This window comes from Lineus longissimus, chromosome 5 (assembly GCF_910592395.1).
Source record: "Lineus longissimus chromosome 5, tnLinLong1.2, whole genome shotgun sequence".
NCBI classification, from domain to species: domain Eukaryota; kingdom Metazoa; phylum Nemertea; class Pilidiophora; order Heteronemertea; family Lineidae; genus Lineus; species Lineus longissimus.
The window spans coordinates 22,274,786-22,293,888 of record NC_088312.1 but is presented as its reverse complement, the minus strand read 5'-3'; the positions used below and the strand labels follow the sequence as shown (position 1 = coordinate 22,293,888).

Below are 19,103 nucleotides of genomic sequence, written 5' to 3'. Positions count from 1 at the left end.
TGTGCGAAAGATGCATGAAACATTTATCGCATGACCTGAGCGTGCAATACAAATATTCAATAAAAATATTTTAGTTTTCTCTTGAAATGGACTATGATACTTTTGTCATTGGTCTCCTCTTGTTGACTTTCCCATCACGTGTCCCCCGACATGATTGTCCGGTAACTAAGGCAGTCCTCCACAGCCTGGATCACGTGAGTGACAGATGAGTCACATAAGCGTTGGCAATGAGTTGACCGACCTAAACATGAAGATGGATTCCTGGGAGGAGGTAAGTGACGGAGTTTGGTCGAATTACTGGGCGTATCGAATTCAAGGCAGTGCTACAGCTCTTCAAAGCAATAAACGGACTTGCCCCTACGTACATGTTCGGGCTCCTCCCGTCCTACGACTCTGGGCGATCCCTGACGTCCGAGGACAAATGTTTCCTGAGGATCCCCCGGTATCGCCTGGAGATGTACGGTAGGGGCTTCCTTTTCCTAGCGGCAAGACTTTTGAATGAACTTTGGTGTTGACATTCAAAATGCTAAGACTGTTGCCATTTTCAGGCATGGGTTAACAATGGCTAAAGACCCAACTATTCAGACGCTGTTTTCGAATGGCATTGGAGCAAATAGTTTGGATTTTGCCGTATATAAATGTAATTTCATTCCTTCATACTTAGTATTAGCGATACGTCTATCAAACTAATGGATTCGACCAGAGACCTATTGACCGCCAACCGAGAGTATACCAACCTATATACTCGTGGTAGCCTGTGCGTTACTTCATCAGTTTTTGTAGTAAGAACTGACCCGCTGATTCCTTAACGGAAAACCCAATAGAAGCAAACTTGTAGTTTCTTGCTCTGTACTATCGCCTGAGACATGAAAAGATAACTCTACGACCGCTTACATACTCATGCAAACATCCGGGAAGCGCGTTTTAGGTGCTTTACTGCCTGATGAGACACATCGTACTCGCTCCCTTTCGAGAAAATCTCCCTTTTTGATTTAAACCTACAAGTCTCGCCATTAGTATTTTTTGCTAAGTGGTTGTCCCGCCGGCACAAGCGCAGTTTTTGCTCTTATAGATCAAATACAATGGAAAGGGAGATTTACTCGATTTGGCTAAGGTTTAAAATTGGTTGCATAAAATCCCATTAAATTTGTTGACAAGACAAAATGACATAGTGTTTTACTCGAACAGAAATGTTAAGCAACAACGCACTCATCAGCAAACCACTCGCGTGAATGTGTGTGCATCGTGTAAGCCAGGAAAATGGTGGGGGCAATTTGAATGAGTTCCCGTGCCGGTAGTTTCTTGTTCCTGAAAATGCTTTTTTCGGGCACTGCGAGCCGCGGTACGCCTTGAGGGAGTTTTCGCAAATCTCCCGAAACGCCAAAGCGAACGCCTATCCGATTGTTCTACATCGTAATCAAGAGGTCGAATAATGGGATAGGCGTTCGCGTGGGCGTTTCCTGTGGTTTGCGAAGACTCCCTAATGAAAGTTGCAGGTCCCGTATTCCCGTGCGCCATCCCAGTACCGGTAGCTTACATCCAATGAGCACAAGCAGTTTGAGGAAAGGTGTACTTTTTTCCGAGATTTACACCATGGGCACGGAACACGAATCGTGTAGGCCTAGTACGCTCCTCCTGCCAGTCCCCCTGTAACTCATTTTTAAAGGTTTCAGGTCCTGTACACATGAGTGAGCTTCGATTCGATTTGCGAGCATCTTAAGCTTAGAGAAATCAACCAATGATTTTTCCAGCCTTGATGATGGGTGTTGTATGAATGTTATCAGATAATCATTCTGCTATATAAATTGTTCATGTGATGGAAATGCATTAATTATGAAAATCCACATTCTGAACATTGATCATCTGACAGCTGAACAGAAGAAGGTAAACAACATATTGTCACGAACCATTATTGAAAACCTGTGTATTTTGTTCCATGCTGGGTGTATTTAAAACAGATAATACACCATAAAAGCATGGATGCCTCATGAGCAATCTTCTGTTATTTTTTTACCAAAATATCAATGTTGCCTAGGTTGCACTGAATTCGTTGCCAAGACAAAACTCAGGCTGTTTTTAATAAATGTGTACTCGGACGTAACTCACTGATTTTTCGATGCGAACTTCATATAGCATTCTAACTAATATCCTTCACTTTAATTTTGTAATTTTCACATGAAGACTAAAGATATAACTTTTTTCTGTCTTTTGACAGAATTTTTTCAGTTTTTAAAACTTTTAATAGTACCTCCACGCTTTTATTATGAACAAACACTCCTGCACAGTTGCGTATACGTATGTCGTAACCTGACAGCAAATACAGGCCGCCATATTGGATCTGCTACTCCACGATTCGTAGCTCACAGCTCACCAAAATCTTACCGATCTAGCAACCCTGAATAAATTGATACACACAATCAGAAAAATAATACAAGTATCACTTTATATTAAGGGTTATATGTGTGTTTTTTGTAGGAATCGATCGAGTGCTATTGACTGGTTTTCTTCTTCTTCTTCTATTGACTGGTTGATCTCCACGCGCATGGGACACACCAGGACTTCACGATGGTCGTCAGGACAGGCAGAGAGCTATTGACCCAAACTCGCTCAGTGACGAAATTTAAAAATTAGCGCCTCTAGGCAAGTTGGATTACGAAACTTCAGAGCCAAAACCTATGGGGAGGGGGGGATTTTTTTAAAAGTAGAATTTTTTCCCCTCAATCTCAAAACCTATGTGGGTGGTGGGAGGGGGATTTTAAAAAAAACTCTATTTTTTTCTGATTTTCTAATTCAACTTCAGTCTCAGATTATACAAGGGGAGGGGGGGGGGACAAAAGAATATAAAATTGTGTTATATCTAATAAATACACAGCCTATGACTGATACACAAGTTCCCATTGAATGGTTTATCACCGGTATGAATCCATATCCCTCAGCCTCAGGTGACCACATTCACATTGAATTTGGTTGAAAAATTTAATTTGGCCTAAGTTCCGGATGCAGTGACCTTCGATGTTCCACAAACGAGTGATTGCCACTCGCACGGAAAATTAACTCGACTTCCCCACAAAGATTTCAGTTGTTCCGCTTTTGAAATAAAAACACTAACAATTTACAGGTATACATGTATATACGATGTACAATTTTTCTGCAGAAATCTGTCGCCATGGTCAAAGCCAAGGATTCGACATATGAGGAGAGTGCGGAAACTCCCGATGTATCAGCTAGCAATATCTGGCATGGCTTCACCCAGGATACCACCTTTCATGGGGTGCGCTTTGTCACCATGCACCAGGCAGGCCTTTTCAGAAGGTAGGCGTGGGCGCATGCACCTTTGTGAATCGAATAAGTGAGTTCTCACAAATACCCCGCAAAGGGGAAAGCCTGTCCCATTGCTCGACATCGTGATCAGGAGCTCGGACAATGGCTGGGCGTTCGCGTTGGCGCTCGGGGACTTGATGGCTCGATGTCGCGCGACATACAAGTGTAAAAGAAATACAAGTCTCTGGGAATCTAAGTCCGGTCCTTTTGTTAAAGTGAATAGAGTCGCCGAGTTCCTTTGTTGAAGATTCTGTAGTTAACCCTAAACAAACCATTAACCACATTCGTTGACAATACACAGCTATTGTATGGGGTCCTGCATTCCTACGACGTCCATACCTTAATACACTGGCCTCCAGGACACGTTCCGGCCTGAAAATTCCCGACAAGGGCCATTTTTTAAAGATCTCATAGTTAGCGGTATAGTAACAAGCATTTGAAACCAAAGTGGAGGTATTGGTTGTCTCATTAAACACCGCGAGGGTGGAGCTTAATGAAGGCTAAAACCGAGGCGGGAGCCGAGATTTTGGGTGATATAGCCCAGCTCCATGCACCCACGAGGGCGAGCGTGTGCACGGGGGAAGGATACGACTGACTGGTTCTTTTTACGCTGACGAGCGGCAGTCTATTTCCATTGCATCGCACTAGCTTTTCTGCGGCTGCTACGTTTTCACTTGCAAGCGAATTTCCGACGAAAGTAACCTTAACCTTTCTTCCCACATCAGACTTGCATGGGCAGTGGTCATTCTCGTCGCCAGTGTTTACCTCGTCTACCAGATCCAGGAACGAGTGCGCTTCTACTCAAAGGAACCAATCCTTGTCTCCGTTGATATTGTATTCAATGATACACTGAAGTTCCCCGTCATAGCCATTTGCAACCAGAACCAATTCAAGTAGGTTTGATGCTCTTACGTTTAACTTCATATTAATGGCTATTTCAAAAGATAAACTTGCTATTGAAGGTACCGATATATTTAACGCTTGCCATATGATAACAAAAATATCTAAACTCGCCTCATATATTTTTGATAATACAGTGGAACCCCGGTAACACGACCACTCATGGGACCGAGGTTGAATGGTCGCGTTAGTGAAGTTGAATATCCGGGGACAAAATGCATGATTAAGTTTTCCAGCCGAAATTGTTGTCGAATGATGTAAGGTGTTTGGTCGGTCCCCATATTTCAGTGTTTTTACGCAATAGACATGAGCCAGAGAGACAATGACTTTTCAATAGGGGAACAACCCGGAACCACTTGCCCAATCGGCATTGGACAAACGCTAGCGTTAACAGCCCACTGTCTCACTAATTTCAGATTTAGTGCTGCAGTTAAGGATAAGTCGAACTCCTACTTAGAACAATTCTTCAACAAGGAATTGACTCCCCATGTCAGCGTCCAAAAGTCTGACCCAAACGCCACAACACCCATCACGCCCAAACCCCCGGTCGGACTTTGTACGAAAAGCAAAGCAAATTATGAAGCATTCTTGAATAAAACGTGGGAGTATCTTCTCAGCCATCTCGGGCATCTGCCACAAGACATGATCGCCAGGTATGGACATGTCTTCAAATCAGCCTTTCTGGCACTCTCAGCAGCTGAAATCATAGGCACAGCTTTACGGGGTCAGACTTCTAATGGTTGGCTTGCCATGAATATTTCAGAAAAATGGATCTCGTCTGTTAAGTTTCTGTAAATAGATTCAACTCAAAACAACTCGTCTCTTAATATTTGGACATAAAAATCACCTTATTTGTCGGTGCTTTGAAGTACTTTGAAACACAACCTGCAAGGAATGTATGATATTCGTTTCTAAATTATTCACACCGGTTGGTGCTTGTGCACATCATTTCAGGTGTCGCTTTGGTAACGAAAATTGCAGCTGGGAAAACTTCGATCCGATCATGACAGACCACGGACTGTGCTACAAATTCAAAGGTCTGAAGTCTCCAACGACAGGCGTGTACAAACTGCCAGACACGAAAACGGCAGGTCAGTAAAAAAAGGTCGAAACCACTCAGTAAATACTAGTATATTTCAAGAACCATTTTGGATTCTGGCGGCCATGTTGGATTATAAGCCGAATCCATATTACAGGTGTTTGTGACCGAGACGAAGAACTCGTCTGTGTTCCGAGAATGACCATTTGAAAGAATGCTAGTAGCATGAAACCAAAACAGCACGATGCAAGTACATGTATCAGGAGTCCATTGTTCGACTCCAAGGGAAGTGCGGTGATATTTAAAAAAGTGAAACTCAGGGTTACCGGATTAAGCGTCGTTTCCCGTTTAATAGGTTTCATCTTCATTTTAGGTTCAAAAGCGGGACTCAATTTACTCCTAAACACTGAAAGTTATGAATACTCCCCGGGTCCACACGCATCCGCGGGCTTCAAAGTGGTGGTCTACGAGCCTGGTGACCTTCCTGTATTCGGATCGCAAGGAGAAGGTATCGCCCCTGGAACATATACGTTTGTTGGCTTAAGTTATGACGAGGTATGTCATGGCCAAAGACTATCTCCCAATGGGAGGATAGCTAGCAGAGTCAGTACACGCTGCAAGTATCACTAAGCAATCCATACCAATGGCGTGGCTTGGAGATTGGAACAATTAAGGGGCCTAATGTTGACATCTATATCCCATCCCGTACTTCCCCTCCCCCTAGTAAAACTGAAATTCCGGCTGATTATTGACTGATTTCCATGATGTAGTTTTTTGTGTGCATATTTCAGACACTTCGGATCAACAGCAAGACAACAAATTGTACGCATGGGACCAAACTAAAGTATTTTGACAGTTACTCGCAGCTGGCATGTCTTGAAGATTGTGAGGCCAGGAAGTTTGTGGAGAGGTGCGGGTGCAGGAAGTCTTCGCGCTGGAAGGATGACGGTAAGGAGGAATGGGTTCCAATTGAAGATAGGGTGGGTCAATGGGTATGGCCGGCCGAGGCGACGAAGTTAAAAGTTCAAGTTTGATGTTCAAAGAAGGGCACTTTGCAGGCACTGAGGTTTTTCATATTTCTTTCATCCGAAATTTAGCCTTTGCATAATCATTCAGTTGTGTGACTTACAGAAGAACCCGGTATCACCCTTCTATCAAACCAACAAGCATTATATACCAGCTAGATTCATACAATCGAGATCATGCTTGAAACATCATGTATATGAGTTTTTAATACTGGCATTTGCTATTTATGTTCCCTTCGTATCGTTCATTTGAGATGGAGTATACCAGTCCTGAACAGAAGCGAAACATATCCATGTACAACCTTTTTGAAAATATTTATCTCTCCTTTTCCACATATGTTCCTTCTCATTACTTATTTTGCTTGCGAAGGACCAAAATATCGACTTGTGTATCATAAAAGATCAATGGCTCGCCTCACTGGGTGCGGATGAACTCATAGTACAGACACAGGCAGGGCAGATCCGCCTAAAGTTTGCTACCTTCAGACTTTGAAGATGTGCATGTCATGCCTTGTCACATTTCACTGAACATTCTTCGCCTTTTCAGGTACTCCGCTCTGTACAGTGGCAGATTCGTTATCGTGTAACGGTAAGTGTGTTCTTCTTCTTCAGCGTTCGCTCTGGCGCTTGGGGGTGATTTATGGTTAGGCACCAATTGGTCGACGAAGCCAGAGGTTGAGTCCACGCAAGCTGTACTCATGATTCTCACTTGGTGCTGGGGTCTATTACCTCCCCTGGCATAGACACCAGATAGACACCAAAGAAACTCGGTTTTAAGTCTCATTCGAATGACTGTGAAAAGCCAGGTATTTTAGTTCCTTGAAAGTCATCCCGGTACATCCAGAAATACAATCCTGGGTTCTCCCCGGGATCGAACCCGCGGGCCCAATTGCGTGGTAGCCAGCAGTGTTAACCACTGTAGGCTATGAGACTCCTTCATACCGTACCCGAACAGTAAGCAGGGATTTTCTATTTTGTTCTTAGGTATCGAAAGCACTACCACAAACATCACCAACACAGGGTGTGTCGTCTGTGACGCTCCATGCGAATCCGGAAACTTCCCGACAAGCTTTTCGTTCCTGAAGACCTCCAAAAACGACATCACAAAACTTGACGGTAATTTCCTGGAGAAGATGATGAAGGCCAACCAGGAGGCCCGTGACCTCCGCAGCAACACCGACACAAATTTGTACCAGAAGTATTTAGGTCCAATGAAAACGTTTAAAGAAACAGCAGTTAACGCCCGAAAGGTATACGGCGAAATATTTTCTGCTGACGTCAACAAGCACAGGGAAAACTTTACGAAGATGGCTGACAGGTGTAAACACTCCCTGAACAAAACGGCACGATATTTCGGGGTGATGGGTCAAATATATGATGAGTTCTTCTACAGTCCGGCCTCACTACGCTTCCCTGATGTGACGCTGGGAGCAAAGACATTAGCCATGAACGTCGAAGAGGCACTCAAGATCATTACAAGCCAGAAACGATCCCCGACAACGGACGAAGGAGACTTCGTACGGATGGTGAAATTTGAGCTGAAAAACATGAATTCCACTCTCCGCGACTCCGTCAGCACGTTAAAGGATATCCAGGAGAGATACACTTCCGCTTCTCCAGTCATGCCGTACTTGACGCCAGCAGACATCGTCGCGGACTTACCAACTTACGATGGCTTCTTCTTCAAAAAGCCAATCGTTGATTCAGCGGAGAATGTATTGAATAAGGGACGCTGCAATGAATACTACAACCTCGCCGAAGCCAACCAAGCCCACGTGAAAACTCTCCTCGACACATTGAACTCGCACGATTCGACAAAACCGGTCGACTGGGCAACATTTACGGCGAAGAGGGATTCGTTTATAACGGATACGCTGAAATTAGCCAATAAACGAGTCGAAGTGATGAAGAAGTTTCTCCAAGGCGCGATGGAGTATGTGGATTGGAAGAACCAAACAATGCTTCAGCACGAGGCAGCTTCTAAAGCAATGACTGACGGAATGATTAACGACCTGGATTTCAGGTTCTCTGACTTCAAAATAAATGCAAAATACGAGGCCTGGGTTGATAACCTTAAGGATAAGGGACTTTTGGACATGAGCAAGATTGCAAAAGATGGCAAAGCAGCTGACCAAGGAATCAGATCCGAACGCTTTCAGTACACGATTTATAAACTTCGGGAGTACCTAACGGAGGCCAATGCGAGATTCGCGCGTTTGAAGGAGATCTTCGATGTGTGGGAAAACTACGTATATTTAGCCAGTCATCTTGCAAACAACGAAATAACATGGGTCCCAGGGGCTGTGCCAAACACCAGGCGGAAGAATGGAGAGAAAATGACCGAGGTCGCTCTGGACATAAATGCATGCTGGTATATGATCTCTACAAAAGTTCAGAAAGTTTACTGGAGGCAGTATTTCGATCAAGTGAAAGGTGACCTTGAGAGAGTGGTAGAGGTCATTGCCCCGGAGTTTGAGGACCTGAAAGCATCGCTGGATGAGTATTCTGGAGAACTGGAGCCAACCGGAACATTCTATAAGTAAGTCATCTCGTTTGACTGGAGTCCAGAAAGGTACCATCAAGTATGGGTTAAAGATACTTGGTATACCATCGAGTATGGGTTAAAGATACTTGGTATACCATCGAGTATGGGTTAAAGATACTTGGTATACCATCGAGTGTGGGTTAAAGATACTTGGCATACCATCGAGTATGGGTTAAAGATACTTGGTATACCATCAAGTATGGGTTAAAGATACTTGGTATACCATCAAGTATGGGTTAAAGATACTTGGTATACCATCAAGTATGGGTTAAAGATACCATCGAGTATGGGTTAAAGATACTTGGTATACCATCGAGTATGGGTTAAAGATACTTGGTATACCATCGAGTATGGGTTAAAGATACTTGGTATACCATCAAGTATGGGTTAAAGATACTTGGTATACCATCAAGTATGGGTTAAAGATACTTGGTATACCATCAAGTATGGGTTAAAGATACTTGGTATACCATCAAGTATGGGTTAAAGATACTTGGTATACCATCAAGTATGGGTTAAAGATACTTGGTATACCATCAAGTATGGGTTAAAGATACTTGGTATACCATCAAGTATGGGTTAAAGATACTTGGTATACCATCGAGTATGGGTTAAAGATACTTGGTATACCATCGAGTATGGGTTAAAGATACTTGGTATACCATCAAGTATGGGTTAAAGATACTTGGTATACCATCGAGTATGGGTTAAAGATACTTGGTATACCATCGAGTATGGGTTAAAGATACTTGGTATACCATCGAGTATGGGTTAAAGATACTTGGTATACCATCGAGTATGGGTTAAAGATACTTGGTATACCATCAAGTATGGGTTAAAGATACTTGGTATACCATCAAGTATGGGTTAAAGATACTTGGTATACCATCAAGTATGGGTTAAATTACTTGGTATACCATCAAGTATGGGTTAAAGATACTTGGTATACCATCAAGTATGGGTTAAAGATACTTGGTATACCATCGAGTATGGGTTAAAGATACTTGGTATACCATCGAGTATGGGTTAAAGATACTTGGTATACCATCATGTATGGGTTAAAGATACTTGGTATACCATCAAGTATGGGTTAAAGATACTTGGTATACCATCGAGTATGGGTTAAAGATACTTGGTATACCATCAAGTATGGGTTAAAGATACTTGGTATACCATCGAGTATGGGTTAAAGATACTTGGTATACCATCATGTATGGGTTAAAGATACTTGGAATACCATCAAGTATGGGTTAAAGATACTTGGTATACCATCGAGTATGGGTTAAAGATACTTGGTATACCATCGAGTATGGGTTAAAGATACTTGGTATACCATCGAGTATGGGTTAAAGATACTTGGTATACCATCAAGTATGGGTTAAAGATACTTGGTATACCATCAAGTATGGGTTAAAGATACTTGGTGCCATTCAGCTCCATGTGGAGGTGCCGTTGTTACCAACTTGGCCCCCCTCCAAATGCTGAGTGAGGTTAATGACTTTGAAACGGATGCAGCATTTAAACCCCCACGCCGTCTATGTACATGTACATGTACATTGTTTTGTCTGTGCAACATGTTAAAAGAAATAAACATTTCTGTGGAAGAGCAACAAGATGCCAACGTGATAAAAGTAGTCTTCATGGTGTACAGCACACCGTAGGCTTTACTAGTCGACTTCTTTATGATCAAAATCAACAAAAACAGTCTCTGGGTGTATCTAGATTAATATCGGTGCTCACAGCAGCAAGGCTGAAATTTACATCCAATGGTGGTAATGGTATCTTACTGAAAAATCTCAAATTCAGTTTCAGATTTTGCATATTCCTAAATGCCATAATCAAATAGCCTAGCGACGATTTTCTCACTAAGTCACTCACTGTCTCTTACGTCTTCCTTTCTACTTCAGGAACAACTTCGCGGAGGTGGACATGTACTTCCAGGAAATGTCGTACCGAAAGGTGGAGCAGCAGTTGGCGTATGACATTGTCGCCTTACTCAGTAAGCGTAACTCATAGCTATTCGTACCTTTGAGCAAAGGTCAGCCTGCGCTGTTAACCAAGGCAACGCTTGACGCCGTGATTCTGGGCACATGCACGAGAAGGAGGCTTTTTCTAGTTCTCAACGGTTTCTCTCACCTTTTCCTGATTTATCCGACACAAGTTCGACTTTTCCCTGAAAGGTCGGATTTCTAAAACACCTTTGAAAAATACCTGGGCTTCCCAAAATAGGTCATTAAAGATCATAATGACTATTTTGGGAAGCCCTGGTATTGTTCACAGGTTTATAGAAATCCACCTCGGACTTGTCGGATAAATCAGGAAAAGGTTAGAGAAACCGTTTAGAAGTAGGAAAAAGCTTCCTGCTTATGTCCCGCACCCAAGGAGCCATTGGGGCGCCCGGAGATCGGAGGTTTTAGCATCTCTTCAATGCGGTAAAAAGTCAAAGACATGAAAGAGTGAGGATGCACACGCAGTTCTTGCCTCAACAAGACCACGTAGCCTACCTTATGTTGTTCATGAACAAGGGCCTATTTTCATTTTTTTTCAGGTGACATCGGAGGGTCCATGGGACTTTTGGTTGGCGGGAGCTGTCTGACCGTGATTGAACTAATAGACACGGTTGTCATAGTATGCCAGCTGTGCCTGACCAAAGCAAAGAGAATTGGAACGAAAGGACAAACAAAAAACATACAGTAAACTTAGAACTTGAGACGTATGCATCCTACCACCCCTATCCTATTCTCGGCCGTCATTTCAAACTTCTACACTGGGCTGGAACTGCTAATGTGATGAAATATTTTAAAGGAATGGGCGGCTTTTTATTGCAGTATGTTTGTTCTTCCTCTGGTCCAGCAGTAAACTTTCTTTCTCAACGTGTTTGATGCTTATCCAATTTTGTTTAAGATAGTAGAAAAACGCGTTATTCGTTATTTCTATTTCGCACAAGTCTTGGCGCGAAAGACCAGTGCACGCCGAGATCCGAATTCACGTCACCCCGCTATTAAGACGCAACGGCATTTCCATTTATCGTCGCAGTTGCGGGGTAATCAAGAGCCATCAGCGTGACTTCGGAAAAATCGATATCAGCACCAAGACCCTAGCTCGAGGAAACACCTTACTAGTGCATCGTTCCACGTGGAAATGGTTGATGTAAGGAGAGCCAACTCGGGTCAAATCGGAAAAGCGCGATAATTCAGTCAGATTTTGAATTTTTTCCTTTTTTGTGCAATTTGTTGATGGTTACTACTTTCGTCGAATAGGAGGTGACTAGGCAGCCGACAGCTGGGTAATATCGCCCTTAGTAATGTCAATGGTCCTTTAAGCTTTTTTTAACAAATGTGTCATGTCTGGTAATTGTAGTGATACTGAAGTTGCTAAACATGCAGACTTTGTGAGCATCCTTCTCAGTCAGATTTCACAATCGCTGCGTGGAGTTGGATTCGTTGTCAGTGCACACGGTTAACTACATGTAAATGACTGGTGCACAGTTGTGCCCAGATGAATAGGTGGTTGCCTAAAGTCATTTGACTGTGGTAGGACAAGTACCAAGTACTCCATAGTTACTCATACCAATCCGAGAGGTAATGGAGCTCCTCCCGACATGGGCTGTCAGTGTCATTAGTGAGTTTTTGCAAATGAAAAATTCCAAAATGCATTTCTCGTTGTCATATTCTTTATTTTCAACAAGAATATTTGTCATATTCTTTATTTTCAACAAGAATATTTGTCATATTCTTTATTTTCAACAAGAATATTTGTCATATTCTTTATTTTCAACAAGAATATTTGTCATATTCTTTATTTTCAACAAGAATATTTGTCATATTCTTTATTATCAACAAGAATATTTGTCATATTCTTTATTTTCAACAAGAATATTTGTCATATTCTTTATTTTCAACAAGAATATTTGTCATATTCTTTATTTTCAACAAGAATATTTGTCATATTCTTTTCAATAAGAATATTTCATTATATCACAACATGGTATGAATAGAAACTAAATCACATTTGTTATGTTAGCTTTTTGAGAGCAGGAAAAATGGGTAAATATATTCCCTTTTGGAATGAGAAATTAATAAATATAACACTTACATGTCCTCATTATATAAAATCTAAAGCCACTGGATGGTTTAAGATTAGACTTAGTGATTTCCTGATTCTAAGACTGCATGGAAGTGATTGTCTCAACTTTCAACAGTCAGACCAAACCAGACATTGTAACATAAAATCATAATAAAATAATTATCAAAAAAGTGATAAATTTCATGACAATACAAAACAATTTTCTTTAGATACAATTAGGCATAGCAACAGAGACAAGATTTTATGATAAAATACTCATTAGAATGTCCAAATGGAAGTGAAACAAAAATAATTTGAAACACTTTTCCACTATTGAAATCATACTTCTGTATATATTGTATATTATTACCTTTTACATTTAGGAAGAACATAATATGACATAACTGATCTGAACTTGTAAGTCAGTATAATGGTTCAAGAAAATTATATCAAAAAGACAGTAAAAATACACGCTTCTCAGCTAATGGCATGCATAAATAGAATGATATATTAAAACATAACCCTTCAATCAACAAAATCAATTATGACACATTCTGTTATAGTACACTGATCTTATTATCATGCTCAAGATCCCATGGTTAAACTTTCAACACACATGACAGTTGAAAGCGTGCTTAAAATAATCATGTTCACAAAAATAACTTTTCTTATCCATTGGTATTCAATGGAGTTTTTTCATCAGGTGAAACATCAGGAGTTGCGTTCAGTGATGATTCTTCAGCATGTACAGTAAGATTGACCTCATCCTCATCAGAAACTCTGCTATGAGTCGTTGGCGGCTCCTCAACGATATGCTGCAAGTGTTCCACAGTGGTGTCATTTTGATCTGTGACGCGCTGGGGAGTTTCTTTTGAGCAGTAGACCACAACCCCGCCGAGAATCAGCACAAATGCAACGTAGTAAAGGGGATGGAACTGAAAGAAAGGAGTGTCTAGTTAATTCATACTCACACGACATGTCATTTAATCTTAATCATACACACAAAATCTTGAATTTACAGATACCATACCCATGGACTAGTCTCTACAAGTCCCCCCCCCCCCCAGAAAAATACATCCCAAAGTACTACATGATTCCTCAACACTTCATACCCCATCCTGACCAGCAGGGTTTAACATCTCATCAGTGTCTTATATGTTACCTGTCACAGCAAAACAAGGCGCATGTCCCACAGAAGATTAGCCTAATGAAACCAGGAGACATTGGAAGAAATGGATCTGCTCAGATTTCACAAAAGGCAGGCAGACAGACAACAGTGAAATGAACAACCAGTTTGTCTCTACCTGCCAAGCTCAGAGCGACAGGTGCCAGGTTTTGCTGTGGCAGGTCATCTCTGTCTTCAGAAAGGCCCGATATAAAACTCTTGTTATTCAGCAAGGTCATCTCGATGGACAATTCAAGTACTTACTGTGTATCTGAACAAGAATATTCCAAAGAGTAATGAATAAAAATCAGCCGACAAAATGTTCAGATTGACTGTGGCAGCGCTTGTGGCTTTTATCACAACCGGCAAGAATGTGTAGTAGAAGAAGAGACAAGCGACGAAGCCCAGGAGGAGGAGGACTGAAAGAAGGGCAGGAGAAGAAATAAACCTTTACGGGCATCTTAACAGCACAACATATGAACAACTGCAAATACATTAGAAAATAGGATGAAAAATGTCATGCCAATTTTTTTGGGCGATATGAATCTTCTTGGTAAAACCTATGTGACTCGAGTTTCAGAAAGTCAATTCCAAATTCCATCTGAACCAAAATGTTCCATGAACAACTAAAATATCTGTTCAGCTGAAATCTATCTGAGTACTGAATTAGGCAATTCAGCAGAAGTGTTGAATTGTATGTTTAATTTCTTCATTTCAGCATTCAAATGCTTGTTGATGAACCCTTATTTGGAAAATACCTATGCAAAACCGCGGTAAAACTGGGTTTTTTTCAGGTACATTTATTGATATTTTTACTTTTTGTCACACACAGAGTTTTATTGCTTATAAGATGAATTCTTACCTATTTTATAGGAAGTGAAGTCAACTTCACTAACAGCATCTCTTTCCAGTAATCCTCTGAAAGACAAATTGTTAGAATATGATAACATACATTATGACACATTAGTTGCTTCGTTCAAAGTTTCAATAATAACCGTTGTACCTGTAGTGAATAATCCGAATGTATGTACCGTGGAACCTCCCTTGGTGGACACCTCTCTATTAAGGACAACCTCTCTATCAAGGACACAAGTTTTGGTCCCAAAGCGGTTGTTTCTATTCAATTTGACCTATCTAATCAGGACACCTCTCTATTAAGGACAGCACTTTTCAGTCCCAAAGGGGTCCTTGATAGAGAGGTTCTACTGTACATGTAATGCCAAATGGCCAGGACACACAAGAAGCCAAGTTTAAAAGATAATTCTGACAACAGTGAGTAGAACCTTCATACATTAAGGACACCATTGAGGCTGAAAAATTGTGTTCTTTTTAGGGAGGTGTCCTGATTACAGAGGTCAAACTATATAGAAATGACCAATATGGGACAAAAGCCATTGTCCCCAATAAGATGGTGTCCTGCACATGCAGAGATATAACACATCTTTCCAATTTGTGTATTTTATTTTGACAACTTACACTTGCAATCCACTTATCAAACTGCCAAATATTCCTATCATTCCAAGAAACTCAACCTGATCGAAACTTTTCACCACAAACTCTTCAGCGACGTTTGAAATGCCATAAAGCGTTGCACCACCGAGACAGAGGAGATCACCAAGCACCATATTCACAGCTGCAAATACAAAAATATTTTAGGGAAATCTGAGGACAGATTGCAATGATTAAAGTTATTGGGTTTTGAAATTATTCAAACAAATCACTGGGAAAACACCATGTCGACTATAAAAGGGGAAAATAGGAGGCCTGTGCTGACCATTGTCACACAACCTTTGATCATATTAATCTAATGGTTTGCAAGCTGACCCTGAAATTAACAACACAGACTTTGACCTTCACCAAACGTATTGACCTTGACCTACCTTGCTCTGATCCATTTTTATTTGTTAAAATATCAGCACCAACAAGAGAGCCTACACCGGCAAGACAGACTAATACACCAATAATATGGACTAGTTTGTATTTGACTTTTAGGATCAGCCATGACAGAATGAGAACCACGGGAATTGTAAAACAGTCCAGGAGCTGAAATAAACCAGAAATAGATTACACAAAGAAAACAGATGAGGGTCATTTTGTTCAGACAAAATTGTACGAAGAGAGCTTTTGCTATGATCATTTTTGTGTCTGATTTTGATAACTATAGATCCATGCACTTGATTGGGACCAACGTTTACGAAAACGTCGCGTCTCATCACGTTACAGTAATGTAAAATGCATGGTGACGTGACGACGGCCAACACTACGTCATGTAAACGTTGTTCCCAATCAAGTGCATGAATCTATAGTATTCAACTTTCAGGACTAAATCTATCAAACCTTATCTACAGCAAAACATATTGAAACGCTCAGCTGGTTCAGTTCACTGATTCGACCCTGTAACTGACCTGAACACTAGTGACTGTGGTATAATGATATGCATTGACAATGAGGTAGTTGCCTTCCACGTCAATTATACCAAGCAGGAGGTATTTCCAGCCACGCTCTCGTAATATCACCAAGATGTTATCCTTATTCTTCCGACACGCCAACATTGGGGCATAGATTAAGCCCAGCAGCACATAGTTCAGGAAACTCTGGGCTTGAAAATAAGGGACAGATTTAGTAGCTTGTAGTGTTAATTGACAAGAAGAAGAAGACGCACTTCTCAAGATACTTGTTCTTAATAAAATGCTGAAAAATTTAGGTTTCACACCTTCTAAGATATGACAGAGGTTCTTTCACTTAATATGTGTGTAGTATGACACACCATGTACCTTTTTTACGTCTTCAAATAACAGAGAATTCGAGTCGAGTGACCATTGGTGCGTGCTTACAAATACATTGGTTGTATTGGTCTTACCTGTGGGGATTGAGACGTTGTGTTCTTGGAGTAAGCCACTGGTCACAGCGGTACCACATAACAGCAAGGACAAGACCTGACCAAAGCACAACGCTCGCACAAGTTTTCTGCAAGCAGATAGCAAACATGACTGTTTATGCAAAATAATTTTGCTTTGGACAATGTGTACTGGGCGTTGTTCAAAAGCAGGAGGCGGAGCTCGAATCAAATTCGTTCACCACAGCCATGGGGCATGGCACTGGACTGGCAGTCATTTGCCCTCCAAAATTGCCTTTGTGCATTCTCAAATATTCTCGTAGTAACCAGTCCAATGCTGATCTGAACTACCTTGTCTTTGTCTCGGAGGCCTGGGTTGAACTATTTGCATTCGGCAATTCGCCTGTATGGAGCTGTGAGTGCGATTACAGATGGTTTGTAAAAATAAATTAAAGTAACAAAATTTTAGCCACACCCACTCTGTACTGTAGTCTGTATTCAAATCTGTTACACAAGATTTTGTATGATTACGTATGATGACAGTCGTTGTATACAAAATGGACGGCAGATTCAATCGTGCGCAGAACCCACCGATCACTCAAGATCAGCAGAGCTGCCCCCCCCCCCCCCCACCGCCCATGCTACACTACCACCCCTACTGCAGTACTGGCCTGGCTGCGCCACGACATTCATTGAGATTTTCACAACACCAGCATGCAACACCATTCCTACCGAGCAGAGATGGTTTTCGTCATTATTTGATAAGCTTTCTGTATCTTGAATCTCTCTGAGTATACCTTCTGTCTATTGAGAACCAATATACTCGCAATCGGTCGAGTTTCCCCAGCTTATTCTGGTGAAAATCGCCACCGTTTTCACAGTTTGAGTCGTCCATGTTTGGTACTGCTGATAGCGCTCACCAAATTCAGTCTCATTAGGGAGGTTTTTTGTATTCATGCGCGGTAGTAACCTTAGTTTCTAAAAAAATCATTGATTTCTTGATTCGCACAGTATGCCAGTGTTGATTTAGCAGTTGTTTTGGCAAAGACATGTTTTATGGAGTTTCTGAAATCTAGAGCGTTACTTAATAGGCGGCTAACAAGAAACTACGCATTTACCGTTGTTGCCGACGTATGTGTACACTAAACTTGGAATGTGCGTCGGCCCCGTGTTGAAATGCCGTCCAGTGCCAGTTGGTGCGTTTTTCGCTGATTTGTGCAATTCAACATATCTCAAAAGTTCAATGGTTGACCCTCGATTTTTTTTATTTTTGAGTAGCGTTAGCAACTGTCCTTCATGGGAGAATGGTCACTGTAAGAATTATCCAGGAAGAAATGTATAATATTTGGGGTTTTCCGTGATTGTCCGGCCCAATTGGCAATAATGCCATTTGGGATGGTGAACAGAGCTAGGAGCAAATGCGACGCTTATGATTTATTCAAAGAAATAAAATGCCCAATTTAACATCCTGCAGAATCAGGGGAATCGGGCGTTTCCAGTGATATGCGACACAAATGGGTTGTTCTCATGCAATCACTTTGGAAACGCATTTTAAAATAGATGTTACGTCCTTCATCATCGCGTACATTCGGGAGAAACTCCCTAACGAGACCTACACACGAGATGGCGCCCTTGTCGAGGAGACGAGTTCCACTTTCTTTTTGAATGTTCTGTACTTGATAATCTTAGAGCTCAATTCATTCCCATGTATTAACGGCGAAGACCCAATATATAGGTTATCCTTGCCTACGTATAACGTCTTTCGGTAACATTGCATGGAGGCTCGGTGGGGGTATATTAGAGTGATTTAATTTGGTGCAACAGGAATAATTCCCCTTCAGAAGTTTAGTCTTTAAGGGACTCGGGACCATCATCAGTAATCATCATGATATACTCGTCACGAATGTGTTCATCCATGTACTCTTACACTTTATAGAAGCGATTCTGACCTAATTCCTGACGCTGAAAGTGTAAAGAAGGGCAATTCTAAACCATCTCGTCCTGTGTAGGCCTACTTTATCATTTTATCATAGTGGATACCTTGTCGTACTCGCTAATATTGTATTTTAAGAATTTTAATCACCTATCTTCTGTAATCACGGGTTGTGTAAAAAAGTGAATATTAAACGACAAAATGAAAATGAAAACAAAGGGACACCACATTTATTCCGACGAAGCATCGTGCCGTACAAGTTCGCTAATCAACA

General features: G+C 41.4%; 2 protein-coding genes across 3 annotated transcripts; one reads left to right on the top strand and one right to left on the bottom strand.

Moving 5' to 3' along the window:
- The first annotated feature begins 3,166 nt into the window (after nt 1–3,166).
- Nucleotides 3,167–11,975, top strand: LOC135488615 (uncharacterized). Its single transcript, XM_064773259.1, has 10 exons — nt 3,167–3,312; nt 4,047–4,214; nt 4,638–4,874; nt 5,176–5,312; nt 5,634–5,815; nt 6,052–6,208; nt 6,833–6,874; nt 7,270–8,824; nt 10,738–10,829; nt 11,379–11,975. The coding sequence occupies exons 1-10, from the start codon at nt 3,167–3,169 to the stop codon at nt 11,525–11,527; spliced, it is 2,865 nt and encodes a 954-aa protein (XP_064629329.1). The 3' UTR covers nt 11,528–11,975.
- Nucleotides 11,976–12,501: 526 nt separating this feature from the next.
- On the bottom strand, nt 12,502–18,048 carry LOC135487934 (solute carrier family 35 member F2-like). Of its 2 annotated transcripts, none has more exons than XM_064772228.1 (8): nt 17,694–18,048; nt 16,921–17,027; nt 16,466–16,659; nt 15,941–16,103; nt 15,537–15,693; nt 14,923–14,978; nt 14,325–14,479; nt 12,502–13,830 (listed from the first exon to the last, which is right to left on the bottom strand). In XM_064772228.1, exons 1-8 carry the CDS (start codon nt 17,789–17,791, stop codon nt 13,564–13,566), a joined length of 1,197 nt encoding a protein of 398 aa, XP_064628298.1. In that variant the 5' UTR covers nt 17,792–18,048; the 3' UTR covers nt 12,502–13,563. The 2 variants fall into 2 exon arrangements, with proteins under 2 accessions (XP_064628298.1, XP_064628299.1); XM_064772229.1 differs by having other exon boundaries at nt 17,629–17,784.
- Between the last annotated feature and the right edge of the window lie 1,055 nt (nt 18,049–19,103).